The sequence below is a fragment of the Salarias fasciatus genome, chromosome 13 (assembly GCF_902148845.1).
Source record: "Salarias fasciatus chromosome 13, fSalaFa1.1, whole genome shotgun sequence".
Lineage (NCBI taxonomy): Eukaryota > Metazoa > Chordata > Actinopteri > Blenniiformes > Blenniidae > Salarias > Salarias fasciatus.
This window is the reverse complement of record NC_043757.1, coordinates 9,432,362-9,451,458: the sequence shown is the minus strand read 5'-3', so window position 1 is coordinate 9,451,458 and position 19,097 is coordinate 9,432,362. Positions and strand designations below refer to the sequence as shown.

Genomic DNA, 19,097 nt, shown 5'->3' with positions numbered 1-19,097 from the left:
GGAAATAATAAGGTCCAGACAGGTGGCTTAGAGGGAGAGGCTGAAAGAGAGAGAGAGAGAGAGAGGGAGAGAGACAGAAGGAGTACTACCAGATTAGATCTCGCGGTATAGTAGAGCTCCTCAACACAGTCCAGATAGGGCTCAGAATCACACTGGTCAGCAAGACAGAGCGAGAGAGACCTCAGTTAATACATTAACCTGGACTGATGGAGGGGACGGGGAGGAGTGGAGACATGGAGGCAGGAGAGACGAAGATGGAGGTGAAAAATGGATTAAGGCCGAAACGGGCTGAGAAGTTCATGGATCAGCAGAACAGAAGCGGTGGAGGCGGAAATATTAATCTTAAAGGGGGCGATGGGATCGATCGGAGCATAAAAAAAAAAAAATTATAGATTGCTTGGAGGCTGGTGGTTAAAAATCAGCAAAAACTGAAGAACAGAGGGATTAAAAGGACAGGCTGGCTTACAAAATATGTAACTGGTGCTTTTCTGTAGCCTCCAGGAAACCATGAGAAAGTAATAGGCAGCTGATCGTCGTGCAATTAAAATCTCATAAAGCTTTAATCAAGACTTTGCTCTCGGGCCAGAACTACAAGCTTTCATTTACTCAACTGGATGTATCTTTGGGCAAGAGACTGGTGTATTAGCTTCGAGAAAAAGGACGACACTGACGATTGGTGATGAAAGACGAACACCGTTGATCACGTTTGATCAAAGTGAATGAATTCACGGAAAGAGAGGTGGAAGGACAGAGGAGGAACAGGTGAAGAGTTGATGGGATTTCAGGTGGATTTTCAATTTGAAGACACAAGGGGAGAGGAAAGGGGAAAGTGTGGAGGAGGGACAAAAGAGCGTGAAGGAAGAGAGGGAGGAGAGAGATAACTGGACGCTGTGACAGTGCATGAACCGTGTGCTTATTAGGTGTCCACGTTTTTTGCAACTTTAAAAGTACAAATTAACTTTTGTTTCTCAGAAAAGGAAACATTTTGAAGCTTCTCTGCAGTTCCTCTGTGATGGTGCGGGGACATCGGGTTTAATTCAGTGCAAGCAGCCATGAATTAAAGTGGTGAAGTCCGACGAAAGGGGGCCACCGAAAGGACCTGATCTCTATTTCTCTTAAGTTCCTCTATAAATATATATATTCTGTTAAAAACAGACCTTTACTTGTGCTGAAATAAAACATGAATTCTGTCTGAAATGCTAAAAATGTAAGCAAGTCCTGATTATTGGTTCATGTGACCGTCCAAGCCTGTAAGCTGAGAGACATTATGACCTGAAAGCTAATATTTCAAACATTTCCTGTGTTGATAGTAGCTCCCGAGCAGTCAGTCAGTTTCATATAAGGCTATAAGGAAGGACGTTACAGTTATTGCTTCAAGTGAATGAATCCATTCAGCCTCGTTTTTAACTTGTCCATGGAGGAAGAGGCTGAAGGAAATCGTTCACAAGTATTTCAATTTTTTATCAGGGGGCGGGACATGCGATCCATCCAGCATTCACTGTTATTACATTTGAAAACACTATTCCTCCAGTGGACTGGAACAACAGCCGTGTGATTACAGCCACTGTGTGTTACATGTACCTGACCCGATTTCTAACCTAACATTTTAAAAAATTACTTAAAGCGATACTTCAACATTTTGGCAAATTGGCCCATCTAGGGCAATTCGGTAGTCATTTAGAACAGCATACTTACTTTTTTTGTGAGGGCGAGCTGTTGTTTATTCAGCGGTGAGTCTGAGGAGAGCTTCACGGCGGACATAATGGAAGTGGACGGTACAGTAGCTTCCCTCGTCAAACTCATCAATCCAACACAATCCAACAACCCCAAAACACACTCTGGTGGACACGTTATAATCCCCACATTCACTACGCTGTGAAATATTAATGCAAAATTACGAGATTGAGCGTTTTTTTTGCGAAGATTGCTAAAACGGAACTACTTACTAAACATGGCGTCTGGGCGTAGTGATCTCAAAAGAAAAAGTAGTTCCCAATATTTGCTTCAATGTCGTAATGCTACAAAATTATTTGTTGGTGTTTCACAGCGTAGTGAATGTGCGGATTATAACGTGTCCACCAAAGTGTGTTTTGGGGTTGTTGGATTGTGTATTTGATGAGTTTGACGAGGGAAGCAACTGTACCGTCCACTTCCATTATGTCCGCCGTGAAGCTCTCCTCAGACGCACCGCTGAATAAACAACAGCTCGCCCTCACAAAAAAAGTAAGTATGCTGTTCTAAATGACTACCGAATTGCCCTAGATGGGCCAATTTGCCAAAATGTTGAAGTATCGCTTTAAAATTCACCTTTCCAGGTCTTTCTGTAATGCTTTTGGAATTGATCATTTAAAATGTTGAAGGATTCCTGTGATTAGTTGCTAAACAAGTAAACTTCTACAAACTTTCTTGTGGGCACCAGGAACATCAGGCCCTGTCCACACGAGCCAAAACAATGTTTTTTCTGCCCGTCATTCTGAAAAAGTTTCCTGTCCACATGGCATCAGTGCAGGAAAGATCTGCATCCACACAAAACAACACTGTTATTGTGGTTACATGAAACAGTGCTGTCGTCTGGACAAGGCCTCCGTCTTAAACCAACTGGTGTCTTCTTCACATACAGGGCTGGTCAGCTGTCTGCAGCAGCCTGCCGCTAGTTGGAGCTTCAGGGCCACCAGACCAACAAAAAAAAGAAAAGAAAAAAATGTACATATCTTCGCTCCACTGGAGCAATATAGTGCCAAATCTGTCTCCATGTAAATAGTGAAAACAGAACTTTTCTGAAACTCTGCTCATGCACATGGGCATTTCAGTTGCAGTAAATAGTTGTGCACATGTGTGAGAAGTCCAACAATAACAATGAGTAAATCAAGGTGCTGTTTATGCTGCTCACTCGTTTGGATTCAACAGCGCTGCTCCAATAGTGTCGATTCACCACATCATCATCATCTGGATCACATGTGGAAACAGTTTTCTTATACAAACAAAGATGCCTGAATGTCTACAGGGTATTGTTCTCTGTGTGTATAAAGCATGAAGATCATTTTCAGAATGTTTCCATCTGAATGTGAACATTCTCTAAAAGGAAAACATCTTTTTAAGTCAATTGTTGTCTTGTGAACGGGACCTCAAGCAATTTTTGTTCTGACGTGTGCATTAAGCACCTGAGTTACAGTCACTGTCTGAAAATCGTCACATAAATAAAGATTGGAGACAATTATTGTGCTTTTTTGAAGCTGAGTCCTACTCAAATGTGTGTATTGGGCTTCAGGTTTGGTTCAGCACAGAGTGACGAAGACAAAGAGAGATCAGGGTGCCTCCGGTGATTAGGTGAGGATCAGCCATGCCGGTACAGGTGAAGGAACATAACAAAAAAACAAAAAAAACTCACTCACACAAATTTCAAACATACAGTAGACCACATCTGATAACTCACCGGTTCATGATGAGGTTCTGTCTCCTTTCTTAAGGGGGGATCAAATTTCACCTGACCAACTGGTGACGAGAAGGCAATTAAAAAAGAGAGAGAGAGAGAGAGAGAGAGAGAGAGAGAGAGAGAGAGAGAGAGAGAGAGAGAGAGAGAGAGAGAGAAAAGAAGCACGAGGGAGAGCGTTAAACACTGAACTGCGACTGTATTTGTTCACGTCGACCTTGTGCAGTGACTCACAGTTAATCTCAGACAGCGTCTTTCCTTCCCTGGTGCTCCTGCTGGTGGAGCGGATACGATGAGGAACAGAGACCGGAGACTATCAGGAAAGAGAAGGAGACACACAGAGTCATACAGCTGCTCAAAGCCTGTACACAATGTAGTAGTTTACATGGGACCTGAGAAGATTACAATAGGATTGAAAAAGAAGAGAAAAAAAAAAACAATCCCTCTGCTATTTCCTGTGGGGGGATTTGATGACACAGCAAAATCCAAAAGCCAACCACAAATGGCAACAAGACGGCCACACCATAGCAACGCAGTCAGAGAAAACACAAACCTAACCTGGCAACAACATCAACACGTCGGTCTCTGAAGAAAAATACTGGGACCCCGCAAAGCTGCGATATCATCTACAACGTTACATTATGCTTCTCCTACTTCTTTTACTGATCCCTGTTGGGGGATGTTCTTCTCGGTGTTTGACTCATCCTATTCATAGTTAACCTCCACTACACATACTAAGTCAGGGGTGTCAATCATTTTAGTTCCGGGGTCACAAACAACCCAGTGTCATCTTGAGTGGGAGAGACCAGTAAAATAATACCATAATAACCTTAATATTTCTTTTTTCTTTGTTGTGTCACAGACTATACATGATGAAGATATGTACATTATCACAAACCAGAACAATTACTAATACCTCAACGTAAAGTCCATTTTTATTTTTTTAAAGCCATCATTTTCTTTGAAATTTTTACTATTTGCCCGGTTGCCAGATTGGAGCCTCTTGCAGGCCAGTTTTGTCCGACAGGTCACATGTTTGACACTTTATATAAGGTTGTAGGGATCAACTTTTTTAATCACATAAACCAACATGTAGCTCGTCAGAATCTTGGAATAGAAACACTGGTTCTTGGTTTCCATGGTAACAAATATAAATTATGAATTTTCTAATGTTTGTATATATCCTCAAAATAAACCCTGGCAGTTTATAAGGAGATAATGTACTTTGAAAAATGTCAATTCTTCTTTTTAAACTTTGTTTAAATCATTCAGTTTCAGAGAGAAGATAAACTCACAGCAAAAACATGCTCGCAAGGCATCGTCAAGGACAAACCAACACTGGAAAAGTTCAATGGTCAATATCTGCAGTTTACATCTAGACTTACATTCAAAGCCATTACATTAAAATCCATTCTCATCACCACAGCTCAATGTAATCAGTGTAACTTATAAAGACAGCTTCCATATCCATATGTAATATTTGTTTTTATCCAACCATGAGACTTTTATCTTTTGCAATCGAGAAAATTGAGACATTCAAACAGCATGAATGAATCATCAGAGTTAATTGAGACAACTGATTTTTCAAAATAAAATTCTTGAATGTCAGCACTTACAGTGATTTAGTCTAAATTGCTATAAAGTCTTAAATCCTGAGTACGGGCAAAACATACTATGTGAAGACTGTTGATGCATATACTGTAATATACATAGGTCTGATGAACATTTTGGAAGCCATCTTTATATATTGAACATAAACAGTATCATCCAAACAGATTCCACAGAACTGAAATGAATTGAGTGACTTTAACAATGTTCCAGTGAGTAAAACTGATGTTATCATGGAGGCAGGGCAGGCAGTATTAGTGTATGTGTGGTAAATGTACATAATCATATTAGAAGCTAATATTGGCTTCAAAATTAATCCATATTTCTGATTTATTAATAAAATAAGGCATAGAGTAAACCTAATGGACTGATGCATATCTTAATAAAACAGATCAATGTTTTGAAATATCATGCAAATCTTTGTAAATTAAGTCAGCATTTTAATTTGTGTGAGCGCACTGAGCTATTGGCATTAATCCCTAAAATTATTGATCTTGTTTAATTTTGTTTGGTTATTTTTCTGTAGCCTCATCTGTGACAAAAAAACTGTAATATATAACAAAGAGGATTTAAAAAAAAAGAAAACAAAATCTCTTCTGCATGTTGAACCAAGCATGCGCTTCTCGGCCTCCATGGCAACAGCAGCAGACACTGGCTTCAACGGAAATCCACTTTTGTTCACTCAGTTCGGCGGTCCCGCTCCAAACACAAAAACAAGTCTCCGAGCGGTTTGTGTTAGAAGGACGTCACTGCAGCAGACACCGGTACCTTCCTACGGGCCGCGAAACGGGGCGCACGCCGGGCACCGGGGCTTATGGGTAGGAAATGACCCCTGTACTTAAACTGAAGAGGAGGTGACGAAGGACAGGTAGAGAGAAGAAGACAAGAGAAATACAGGGAGGGGTGAGGAAGCAGCGGAGGAAGGCAAAGAGTAAGGAGAAGTGCTACAAGAAGGGAAAAAAAGCGGAAAGAGGGAGGTGAGGAACAAACGAGAGAAAAGATGCGAGAGAGGAGAAACAGAAAGAGAGGGCAGAGGGAGACGGAGGAAGACAAAGAGCAGGGAATGAGTCACATGTGCTGGGGTAAGGAAGGACGGCTGGCGAAGAGCGGATGATGATAGATGGAGGAGAACTTCAATAGAACAAGTAAGGAGCAAGGACGTAATTCAAGGGGAAGGAAAAGAAGCAAGATCCAGCAAATCATCATCATGTCACTGCCGACCTGCTCAAGAGCTTCATGACACATTATCTTCATGAATTCATCATCTGGAGAAGGTCAAAGGTTACCTCTGGCTCGGGGTCGTCGTCGTCAAAGTCGTTGTAGGTGCTGTGGTCGGGGTTGTTGGCTTTGTCCAGCAGCTCGATGGCCAGCGTCCGGCTGAGAGGCTGGGACACGAAGGGATGCTGCAAAACGAACAGAGGAGAAGAAACGATCATCTACTTCAAAAGAAAGTCCCTGATTCCACTTAGAAGAGGGAAAAACGATGATTTGGTTGATTAACAAATAAAATGCCACAATAACTGAATGTTTTGCTAATATGATGAATCTGGAGCGCCAAACACTTTGTTTCTTTAACAAATAGTTTAGTTAAAAAAAAAAAGAAGTTCAATAAAGTTTTCTTTGAAATGTCTGGCCGGCTGGACTGAAGCTTCTTGCTTGCTGGATTTCGTACACAAACTTTATGTTTGACACCCCTCCTATAAACCAGATCATAGCTACTGAAAATTCCAGCAACTTATGAAAAACTTTGTCTTCCATTCCAGTTAGATTGTTCATATATAAGTTCACTCACCTGTAGTAGTTTTTCAGCCGTGGGCCTCTTTTTGGGGTTCTTGGTCAGGGCAAGTTTGACAAAATGGTGGAAGTTATTTGTCCTATTTGTCCAAAAGAGGCAGATAAAAAGGAGAGCGGATTAAAGAGGCAGCAAACAGATTTGATTAAAGTATGAGAACTTAACAGTGAGGGGTTGCAGCTTACCATTTGAGTTTATCTTTCAATTTAGGAGGCTGGAAATTACTCTTTGTCATTAAGAACAGAGCCCTGTGAGGGGAAGAAAAACAACAAATGAATGTTAAAATCTCTTCTAAACAGCGGTTGAAGAGTCTCCGTTTACAACAAAACTAGGTGAAATGAATCAAAGTGGCGTCAGCATTATTTCATGTCGATTACATCTGATCTGCTGTACTCATACTTTCATAATAATCCAGGTGGGACATGGCAACAACTCTGCACAGGCACAACAACACACTCCTCTACCTCATGGGGTGCAGGTCGAACATGGGCGGCTGGAGTTCAGCCAGCTCGATGGCAGTTATGCCCACAGCCCAGATATCACACAGCTGGTTGTAGCCTCCTTTCCTCTCGACGGCTGCTACTTCAGGCGCCATCCTGGAGATAGAGAGAGAGAGGGGGAAGACAGACAGATGGTGAGACAAACCGTCGTTTAAAGTGTGCTCATTTTTCCAAAATTAAATTAGGTTAATTAAACAGCTACTGAAGGCTGAATTTTTTTGTAGTACTTCCCCTGTTGAATATGACCCTGATATGATCCTCAGTGACTTATGACCTACAAACGCTACTCATTCTTGGGTTTTTTTCCTCCCCGTGTGGGACTCTGCCTGGTTTTCTCTTCTCCAGCGCTTCAGTAATAAAAGAGGAAACGTAGACTACTGCATCTCAAACATGACGCTGCATGAAGAAAATAACCACAGCTCACCAGTAAGGAGTTCCAATAAAAGATTTCCTCTTCGCTAGAGTGGCGGTGATCTGGGCTGATACACCGAAGTCGGCTGAAGAAGAAAAAAAGACAGGAGAGAGAATGACAACAATGAAAGAGAGATCACCTGAAGAACAGGAGAGGAGAAAAAATGCAGCACATCAAACGCACCAAATCAAAGGACAGTGAAGCTGGAGTCTTTTGATTTCTACTCACCTAGTTTAACATAGCCGTTGTCTGTCAGGAGGATGTTCGCTCCCTGTCAGACCAAACAAAATCACACATCAAAACACATCTCATTTTATTTCTAATTAGCCACACTGAAAATCATGTTTGGAGCCAAGTGGTTTGGTCGCAATCAATGAAGTTAAAATCAATTGTTTTGATAGCTAACTAACCCACTAAAGGCTGCTTAACAGACGAACAAGCACAGCAATCCTGTGATTGATCTGATACAGCAGAATGCATTCCTGATATTATTGCCACAATAACACAATACGAAAGTAGCACACAGTATAGCTGCCAACACACCACAGGTGCACCGGAATCTGTTTAATAATGCAGAAGTTGGCGAGAGCAGCATATGCTCCAGTATTTCTCAACACTCACCTTAATGTCCCTGTGCATTTTGCCTTTATTGTGAAGGTAGTACAAACCCTGTAAGCAGAAATAAAGAGAGCTTTGAGTTACTATTGGAACAAAAAACCCAGTCTAATATTATGTTTTCTTCGCCAGTCTTTTGTTGTTGACCACAATTCACCAAAACATCTGGAAAAATGAAGACATCTGAATGTTTCAGCAAGTGTACTTGCTCTGTACCAAATCAAACAAATGGAGGAGGACACGTTCAAAGAGCTGGCTTCAATCAACTTCTAAACAAACTGTTTTGTTAATTCAGACATTTCTGTTCTGTTCTAAATTCAGGCTTTAGGAGAATCACACCAGAGTGTGACAGATGTTTGAACCACCACCTTCTGTCAGTGATGGTGTGAGTGACAGAGGAATGAATACCACTGTGACAACTTATGGATACACTTCATACACCTTTTAGTCAAAGTGCTTGTGAGCCTCCATGCGGTTAAAGAAATTTCAAGAGATTATATTCTGTTACATAAATAACAACATGTGGTTTCACCTTCGATGTTAAAAAGAGACACTGAAATGCATCATTTCCTGCTTTATTCAGGTCAACATCATTTGACCACAAATATAAAAAACCACTTTGGCAATTGGTGTTGAAACAGAGAGGGTGGGGAGCTAAGGAGACTCTCACACCGGGCAGGGTGGACTTTTCTCTCTCCTTGCTTTCACACCACTTTCAGGTCACAATTCACTGTTGGTGACGAATGATAAAGTATAAATATGCTGCATACTCTACCTGCAGGGTCTCCCGTGACATGTAGGCTATCTGTGACTCTGACAAAGGGCCGGTTACTGCAGGAGCAAAGCAAGTCAGAGAGATACACACAGATCAGTCAAGATCGCACCGTGGGTGTGTGTGTGTGTGTTTCTGTTTGGGGATAAGTTGCTCTCACCGTGATAGATATCCTGCAGAGAACCTCCTCCACAGTACTCCATGCTGATCCAGAGCTTGTCTCTCCTGGACAAGAAGAGACGCCCAGAGTTCAGCTTCACTCAGAAACATTACCACCCAGCACAATGTTGGATATTGTTTAACGGGTGTGAAGCAAAAATACAAATATGAAACATGTGACACTCGTGTGCCGTCTTACCGGAGATAACTACCAAAATAGGCAACAATGTTCGAGTGTTTACAGTCCTTCATCATTATGATCTCCTGCTGGACGACGGCAAAGTCCTCACCTGCAGTGATCACATGTTAATGCAGAGAGATTCAGGATCGAGCATGACGGTGTCAGTGACTTACAGAGCAGCCAAGAGCAAGAGGAGAACGTCTGTCAGTTCAGCATTGTGTGTTTCAAACAAGAACCACAACCAGCACATTAGGTTCTGCTTGAGTTAGCCACTTCAGGAGCTAATTAACAGTGTGCTGATGGGTTTTCCCCTGCTGTCCTGTAAGCTCAGACATTCTTTTGATGTGTTCCTTTTCCAGTAATGTTAGATGGAAACCAGCAGTGGGATCAGTATGAGCAAAGTGAGCACGGAAAAGAGGTTTGTAACAAGATTGGAGTGAATGAAAAGCCAAAGCAGTGTTCTGAAGGACTGCTGAACGAGACTGGACAGCGACTGCACGTTTGAAGTGGACAAGAAATAGGAGGAAGGCATGGCGGCTAAAGGAAGGACTGAGGGACGGACAGAAAGACAAAGTCACTCACCCGGTTCCAGTTTGATGACTTTGATAGCAGCCAGTTCTCCTGTGTTTACATTACGAGCCTAAAAGACATAAAGAAGGAAAAGTGAGTCATGGGAGACTTTTAAACACACAACGTCGTGAAGCAACATCGAAGATAGTGGATGTGAGAGAGAAACACAGAGAGAGTCCGAAAACATAACCATTTCCACACAGACAGAGCACAACAGCCCAAAAATAAAACACAGAGTCAAAACTCCTAAGTTAATTCTCAGTAAAAGACCACTCAGCCATTGTGAGCGTATGAGGCCGAGTGATTCGATACATCCTGTTTATTGTAGTGTTGTGGTTTTCAAACGTTTTTTTTCTGGGAGCGAACATACGATTTCCTCCAACGAAAACTGCAATTGCCTCTCTCCAAACTCCACAATGCCACAGTGATGTCAAACACGCAATCTGTCACAAACTCAGAGGCAGGAGCCCTCAAAAGAAAAAAAACACAGGAGACAATTTCCCGGTCGGCTCTGGATTCTAGTAAGATGTAGAAGAAGTATGCTTTTTTTTTAAAAGGACAGATCTAATTTTCACAACAGGCAGGGCATCAGTCTGATCGTCCCATTCGACAGGGGTCCCAGATACATGAGTCCCACCCTCTTAGATTATTGGTTAACAACTATGAATAATCTAATAAAAACTACTTCTTTCTCTTTATTTTTTGGATGGGATTCTCGAAATTTTTGGCATGTTTCTTCTGTGACAGCATTTCATGACTGATAACTGTTGCATAAGTTCATATTCTGCCATCTCTGACATTAGAAGTAATTTGGAAAAAAGTCTGAACCCACAGTTCTGGAAGATTCGTCTGAGACTGAAACGTGGCAGCGAAGTGCTCATTTGGACCTCGTTTCAGTGCCTTTGATTCCTCCGTTGGACAGACTGCAGAGTTTTTTTTCTTCCCTAACTCAGTATTTAATATTTTAAACTACTATGAAGTATTTCCAAGCATTTTTTGTTTATGCATTGTTTATGTCCCCGTTTACATGACAACGATAAACTGGAAATCGCATTTTGCTGTCAGAAAGGTTTCACATTATGACAGTGATCAGTCCTGAACATTCCATTGAAGTTCCATTTTCCCTGTTTACATGGAGACTGAGAGCAGCGTGCATTGAAAAATGCTGCACACTTGTCACTAAAGGAACTGCCAATATGGAACCAAAGCTCGCCATTTACACCTGGAACATTGTGGCGTACACAACAGGGTCACCGACACTCCTTCTCTGATTGCCAATCAGCACAAACCAACTGAAGACTGACTGTATACAAAACTGCATGCATCAAGAAATCACCTGAGAAGTTTGTTGAATTGTTGAGTGTCTGTGCATGAACCTGTTTCCCGTTGCCTGTAGTTAAACGTGTGAACAGCGGCCGTGTTTATCTTATATAGAAATTCATATCTTCATTAAAAAAAAAAAAACCGATGCAACACTTTTTTTCTAAATATGAAAGTAACCAAATTTTTGCCTAAACATTAATATTCAGTTGGAACTTCTGCAGATTCAGAAGTCTGCTGCAAAATTATAAGGACTCGGCAATGCCATCATATAACATGCTGAAATCACAACTCCAACCTGAGACATGGACATGAACTCAGCAGGGCCAGAGGAGGGGTGGCGGAGGAACTGCAGCAGGAAATCAGGACAGTTTCTTCTGTATTCCTCATGAGTTGGCATCAGTTGGACAGCAGAGAGGTATTACCTGATACAGTGGCTGATTTTCTATATATAGTGAGGCGTGTTTACTTTCAGCTGCTGTGCTGGTGGAGTGGGAGAGGAATTATATATGAAATCCACATGAATTAAAGATGGACTTTCAGGGGGGTTGGCTCAGCGCAGGAGAGCGTAAACTGTTCGACTGAACGTGACGTGGTGGAAGAATGTGTCCAAGAATAAAAGAGGTGTTCACGACTTAATTCTGTCACCACGGAGAGACAAAAAAATGAAGTCCAAACCATAAAGAGCATAGAGTGACATATCGCATGCTCAATCCAAAAGTATGTTCTGAGGTTTCATCATTTCCAATCTGGTTGGAGGGAAAGATAAAAATACCCCTATCTACCCTTATTCTGGTTGCAGCCGCTCAAGCATATTTATCCAACATTAGAGAGGGAAATACAGACATGGCACATTCCAGAAGGGTCACTTTACCAAGACATTGCCACTTACTCTCTTCCGTTCATTTTGATACAATCCCACCAGGGAAAAGGGACTAATAAAGATTAATAAAGATCGTCAACATGGGGGAAAAAAAAAAAAAAAAAAAAAATCCCTCATCAAACTCCATTTATGTCATCTGTGTCTGATGTAGTGATGCATAACAGAGCAGCCAAGTCAGCAGGATCAGTGACAGCCACCACGGCCAAGAGCAGCAGGAACATACAGCAACTTCTCCAGCAAGGCGCTGGAGCACAGCCCACACAAGTGCACTGCAGACACACAGAACGGCAACAAGCAGATAAACTAAAGCAAAGAAGTGATGACCACACGGCCGAACTTTACCGATGAAGCACAGAAAGAAAAAAAAAGTCACTTTCAGGAAACACACATTTTCCAGTTTAACAGCAAGATCGAGTGGAAACGCAGAGGCAGAGGACGACTGACCAACACAGGGCCCACACCAAAACAAAGCCGGGGATGGGAGGGAGGGAGGGAGAGACAAAGACGTGCAAAGAGAAAAGACGGAGATAGAAGCAGATTGAGGAGCAGAGACAGTGAATCTTCAGTCAGCACGGAGACCAGAGATGACTCATGTCGCTCAGTGCCACCATTAGTCGCAACAACAAACAGCCTGACTCGGGCTCTCTGTCTGACCGCCGCCATCGACGGGTTAAAAACATGCCGGCTGCTGTAACCAAGAGCTTCAGGGTCTGATATGTCTCAGAACTGGTTTTTAATAGGCACGCAGAAGCGATCAAGCACAGATCAAAGTATATGAACAGACAGACCAGGCTGATTAAGAGAAAGAAAGAGGGGGGAAAAAAAACTTGTTTGAAGCTCAAAAAGCTTCAATTGGAGGGAGTAGATCTCATTAAGGACAGGTTCAAGTCCAGTCATTTTGGAAGGTGTGAATATGGTCTATAAATGGACCACAGCCTAAGTCAGTTATGTTATAACATTTGAGAGAGAGAACCCCTTCAACGGGTGATAAATTACCGAACAAAACACCCAGAAAAATCTATCTAAATGAATCATATTGAATGTGTAAAATGTCTTCCTTTAAAGATGTTTAATCAACTTGTGATTTTTCAATGCTTCAAGAAGTAAAAAAAACAGATATTTTGTTGCACTGCGGACATATATGTAGTCCCAGAATTTCACTATTCGTAGTAAAGTGCACACATATTTGTATTATGCAAAATAAAAAGTTATTTTAGGAGTCATGCCAATGAAATTCACATTAACGCTTATAACATTAAGCTGTGTGTGCAGAATAGTTGGAGCACTGGTGGGCATCCTCTCTATCTCTCCCTCCAACAATGTAAAGCAAATAAGAACAACCTCAGCAATCACAGCGCACCGAGTTAATCATCTCACTCAGCGTGAGTTACAATCCTGTGAGCAATGTGCGAAGCAACAAGGACAAACGTCAGGTTTAGTTTGATATTGTTCTCATGCTACAAGGTTAACTCCTGACAGGCGCTTGTCAGACAATCTCACTAACTACGTGAAGTCGTGGGTCACATCGGGATAGTCAGGGTCAACTTCGTCCCAATGGACGATCAAAGTCATAAAAATCTCTCAAATAAGGAGGATATTCCAAGTTATTATCAAGCTGTTTTAATATTTAATCGATAACTTTAGTTGAATTTCAGCTTGTAAAGGTGGAGATTTACGACACTGTTCTGTAAACTGTTACAGATTGCTTGAACAAATATGAGAAACTTCAAAAAAAAACAAACATTTGAGCACATTCTTCCTTCACACAAAGGACTACATATAATACAGGAAAAAACAAACCCTGAATCTGTCTTATATTTTAAGTTTGAACACAGTCTGATATTTCACAGTTTCTGCTCCTTAACTAACACACTTCCATGTAAACTGAGGTCCAGAGCAGCTGGAAGCTTCTACAGAGAGCCGTTTAGCAATTTAGCAGCTGTAATACAACAGTGGCAGAGTTAAGACCTGGCCCAGGGTGTTAAATACAACAGTAGCTCGCCATTTATTGCCCCTGACAAGATTTCTCAAAGAGATTGGATGTGTAAAACGGCTTCCTCTTGCCGTCTTGCTTCTCTGACCTTCATGATAGCCAATGTTTTGATAGGTCAAGAACCTCTTTGTATTTAGTAAACAAAATGCTCTTATGACCCTAATAATTCCCAAACTTCTCACCTTTTTTCAATGAAAGGGAATAAAACACACATTGTATCATATTCAAGAAGCAACTTTGGAAGTTTGCACAACATTCTTAAAGTGAACTTTTATGTCTATTCTGGAACATTTTGTAATGAGGTTTCTTCACAGGGCCTTGCCGTCAGCAACCTTTAGTATTTTACAACCCAGTGAGCACATCGCCTCAGTCCCTTTTCCAAAGCAACCGAGCCGGAGCAGCACTTCATCTTGATTCCTGAGAAAGCTCTGTGTTAACAACCGAAAGGCTCCATCATTACAACACATGGCCCCGGGAGGGGAACAGGTGAGCCCCGCGCTGAACGCAGTCGAGTGTACTTTAGTCTCGCACCTGTCTTTTACCAAAATACCCACGCACTCAAGCAAAACACACTAAATCAGCTAAGCACCTCTCACATTGGCCAGAAAACAGCAAAGTCACTTCTTCCACTGACATCAAATATATTCAAAAGTCATTTCATTAGTATCTGAACCTCTTCTTCTCAAACTGAGTGACGGATTCTGCCAATCGCTTTATGACAGGATTTAATTCAAATGACTAAAAATGAAGGGACATCAATATTCCATGAACTAAACCTTGGACAAAGAATACTCTCAAATTATTAGATTTTATTCGAAACAAACTGAGGGTCATATTGCAAAACTAAAAACTAATGGAAATTCACAGCGTTCCACAAAATAAGCGCTGGCGCAAGTGAGGCGTTTTTCAAAATAAAACTCAATGCAGACTCATGAAAACTTAAAGGTACACTTTTAAAATTCTCTTCTTGTGGCCTGGTGCCAAATGATTCACAGACCGGTGGTTGAGGACCCCCGGTGGAGACAGGGCTGCCACTTCATACGGTGCATTTCATTTACAAAAACAGCGTAACTTCACACACCCTAACCCTGTGGTTAAAAACACAAATAAAACATGCTGCCATGTCTTGATGTCTACAGCTATAGCGACAGCAAAATACAGAGTTTTCAAAGCTGCCTTGAGTTTACCCTCAAGACACTGGCCAAACGAGGATGGGTCTTTTATCTTTTAAAATCAGGAACACTGACAACAGTGCTGATTTCCAAGCCCAGTGGGTGTAAAATGCAGTATTTTGATCGTACTCGATATTTACTGACATGACTGCCATCGATTGATTCTTCCTTTACAGACTTCAGCATTTATTGTCAGCCTGTGAAGTGAAATACCAAACACTTCCCACAGTACTGCTACCCCAACCCACCCACGGAGCATGATCACTTATTTATGCATATATAGCATGTCTGTGCAGCTGCAGCTTTACAGGAATCAAATAAACTTGAATTTTTCAAGCCACGTTCCTGCCACCCTCGGACCATTTCACTGGAATTTAACAATGATTTAGCTCACGTCGAGCTTGAGCAATCCAAACTATCACATGAGCACACAATCTCCAAATAGGATTCCACACTGGTGCGACATTGGAGCCAAGACTTACTGAACAAGTTTAGACTCAAACCTGCAAAAGAATCATGACCAAGGTATCCCATATTAATTTTTTTTCTGTATTTAACAATGGAAGAGCTCAAGATTTCCACAAAATTTCACAAGAGCACTCGGGCTGAAACAGAACTAGACAGTCTGAGCATGCTCCTGAGCTGTATCTAAACCATCACTTGGAAATTGAAGAGGATATTAAAAGGTAAACAGAAGCTGACTAAAAAACATGCCTGGCCTCATACAGGTCTCTTATCTCTTATCTTTCTATGTCACTATTTAGATCTGTGATATTACAGGTCAATCGGATATTGCCCAATGCTGAGAGAGCACATGATTCAAACAATAAAATCAAATGCAAATGCAGCTCAACCAAAACATGCATGTAAAAGTAGTTACATTTCATTCATATGCCATGATTAAGAGAGACACTGCTGTATAAAGATAACGGGATGTCAATATTGATAACGGTGTAGTACTTTCAGACTGTTTTTGACACAACCTTGAGTTTTACTAAATCAAAATAAGGCTTCAACACTTTTACAACACTTTTGGAAATTTTACTTAACCCAATCTAACTTTAGAAGCCCAACATTTCACCATGAATATAAACCAAACTACCACATCAGACAGACACAAAGCTCACAAGAAAAGCTCAAGAGTAGTTTAATTAAACTTGATGTATCTATTAGCAAATACACTGACTGAAGCCTACTGACTGACAGGAGCAGCTCCTCCATGCAAGAGGACTTACACCCTGCTGAGGGGAGCTTTTTTCCTCCAAGCGTGTGTGAGGGGGGGGTGCACAGACCTCCTCACCTGTCACATCGTCGTGCCGTTTGTGTTGAGTCACCCCTGAAAAAGCAGTGGCACCGGTCGACGTCTCCACTGCAGACAGTCAAGCCCAGAAGTTCTCATAACAGACAATTTCAAAATGTATTTAACAAAAGGAAGAAACTCAATGTATGAAACGTGGTCAGTGTGGTTTAACTGTACTTCAAATACTTCTGTTTACATAGTTAGGCTGCTTGGAATAGGATAATAGCATGTCATATTGACACTGTTTGGAGCTGGGATTATATATCATCTCCAATTAGACTCCAAGTCCATCCGTAATAAATATCAGACAGAATTTAGACAAAAATAACTATGATGGCCTCTCTAAATGAAGGTTAAAGTTCAGTCTAACCACATGTATTAACCACTGGAACTGTACTTTATAAAAAAAATATATATATAAAGATATGAATGGGCAACATCAATCCAGAGGCCAAACTTAATGCCAGACATCCTCAATGTGCTCTGCTATTTTCACATCTGGTTTGGGCTCCTGTCATTAACCAGAGTGACTGTGCAAGTTATCAAGACGCCGCCGTGCCAGCGGCACCGGGACAAATTCCTGCACTGCACACCAAATGTACTTGGAGAGCAGTGACTAAAGCGGCGGGACGGGTGCTAAATTTTCAATCTCCATGTGAGGCCAGAGACGAGTTCAGGAACCTGCTTTGGCTTCAAAGCGTTTCTGTGAGCGGGCCGAGGTCTGTGAACGCACCGCGGAGGGCAAACAACGGGAGGAACAGTGACAAAAACAGGATGGTTGTAGACATGCAGCTTTAACAGTGACTTCACAGCCATCTGTGTCTGCTGTGCTTGTGATGATACAATAATTGTATTTCGTGTGTGTGTGTGTGTGTGTTACTGGAACTCTCAGCCCCACCGTCTTCCTCTGCTGGACTACCGTGGAACAATGGGACACGCACACAAGCACACACACACACACACACACAGAGGAAGTGAGGATTGCTGCATTCCTGGACCAACACTGGCCAGCTGTGGCACACACACACATACACACACACACAGCCATGCTGATATGAACGCTGAACAAAATGATTAGATTTACATGTACCAAGAAAATGATCCAATTCCATCTAATCAAACTTGTTTCTTTCTGCATTTGTTTTTCATCCTACAAACCAAATTGAGGATCTTCTTGGAATATCTCAGAAATCCGACTCCTGCATCAACCAGCTGTTGCCATTTTCTGCAAAACGCTGTGTTTGAAGTGTTATAAACAGGGCTGCATTTTTGTCGAACAGAGCCAATTTAGTGAGAAGTGATTCTATGGTATTATTTTATATTGGACTGCTTCTCACTCATGTAACCACAGCGAGAGTTAGCAATCAAAATATGAGTCTCTTCCTCAGAAAAAAAAAACTTTTTTTGAAGATATAAAAGCAATAAAGGAAAAAAGTAGTAATAAATTCACTGCAGTCATTATTGCTTAGTAAAATTTCCGGTGATTCTGTGAATCTTTACATTAAAAAAAATGCACACACAGTTCTTCGTTCTTCAGGGGGAGTTCAATAACTCACCATATATCGAGCATGTTCCTACACCGCTGCAGCAATTGATCTGTCATCAATGATCACCCTCAACATGCCTCTGCTGTTTCCATCTGAATCTACAATCATCTGTTGCCTCAATATAACGAGCAAGTCAAACACCACGAGCCATCCTGCGTATTGGTAAATACTCAATCTTCAAACGCACGTGGAGTCAGGCTGGCTATTCGAGACCTTTGAAGTGGGTTTTCATTGCTTCACATTAAGCTGATACCTGCACTATTCAAAGTTAATCTGAAACAGGAAATATAACAAAGGGGGACTACGAAATAAGAGCATACTTGTTTTTGTTTTTTTACTAGCCTAATGAGAGAAAGATGGTCTCTTTCCAACATTTAGTTTGTGGCATCACACACCAGTTAACATTAGGTAAATGAAGCTGTGAGCAGTTCACTGGTGTCACATTACAGCAACGCTGAACATTTACTGCTTTCCACAGGCATTTTCCAGCAACCCAATAGTTAAAAGAGACACTTACTGTTGTCATTTTTTTTATACAGCAACAACAGGATAGCTTATTCCAGTAATAACACTGTAAATTAAAGCATGAGTCTTGTGCAAAGTGCTCCGCCTGTGGTCAAATAATCAGAAATCTCTCTCAGAATAAAACTGTCAGGCTGGCAAATATTTAATGAGTTAGGCCAAAACTGATCTGTTCAACGGTTCATTCAATTCAAAATGCTGTAAAAAAGTTCCAAATGAGAATCTTACCTTTAACTTTACACAAAAGAAATGGCTGCAGTTATTAATTTTCATCCTCAGGATCAGGAGTAGGAGATATATTAAAAATAAGACCAGAGCCAA

General features: G+C 41.4%; 1 protein-coding gene across 10 annotated transcripts in view; it reads right to left on the bottom strand.

The window, feature by feature from the left end:
- LOC115399063 (mitogen-activated protein kinase kinase kinase kinase 3-like) overlaps positions 1-19,097 on the bottom strand; it is a 40,484-nt gene that overhangs the window by 17,737 nt on the left and 3,650 nt on the right. For 7 of the 10 annotated variants that reach the window (XM_030106218.1, XM_030106220.1, XM_030106219.1 and 4 more), the window contains exons 2-15: positions 10,052-10,109; positions 9,488-9,578; positions 9,290-9,354; positions 9,133-9,188; positions 8,364-8,411; positions 7,971-8,013; positions 7,755-7,827; positions 7,295-7,426; positions 7,016-7,078; positions 6,831-6,912; positions 6,325-6,441; positions 3,665-3,743; positions 3,434-3,492; positions 90-152 (exon numbers count right to left, since the gene is read on the bottom strand). In XM_030106218.1, coding sequence (XP_029962078.1) covers positions 90-152; positions 3,434-3,492; positions 3,665-3,743; positions 6,325-6,441; positions 6,831-6,912; positions 7,016-7,078; positions 7,295-7,426; positions 7,755-7,827; positions 7,971-8,013; positions 8,364-8,411; positions 9,133-9,188; positions 9,290-9,354; positions 9,488-9,578; positions 10,052-10,109 — 1,029 coding nt within the window. The remainder of the gene's footprint in view (positions 1-89; positions 153-3,433; positions 3,493-3,664; positions 3,744-6,324; positions 6,442-6,830; positions 6,913-7,015; positions 7,079-7,294; positions 7,427-7,754; positions 7,828-7,970; positions 8,014-8,363; positions 8,412-9,132; positions 9,189-9,289; positions 9,355-9,487; positions 9,579-10,051; positions 10,110-19,097) is intronic. The other 3 variants (XM_030106221.1, XM_030106228.1, XM_030106223.1) reach the window with 1 other exon arrangement.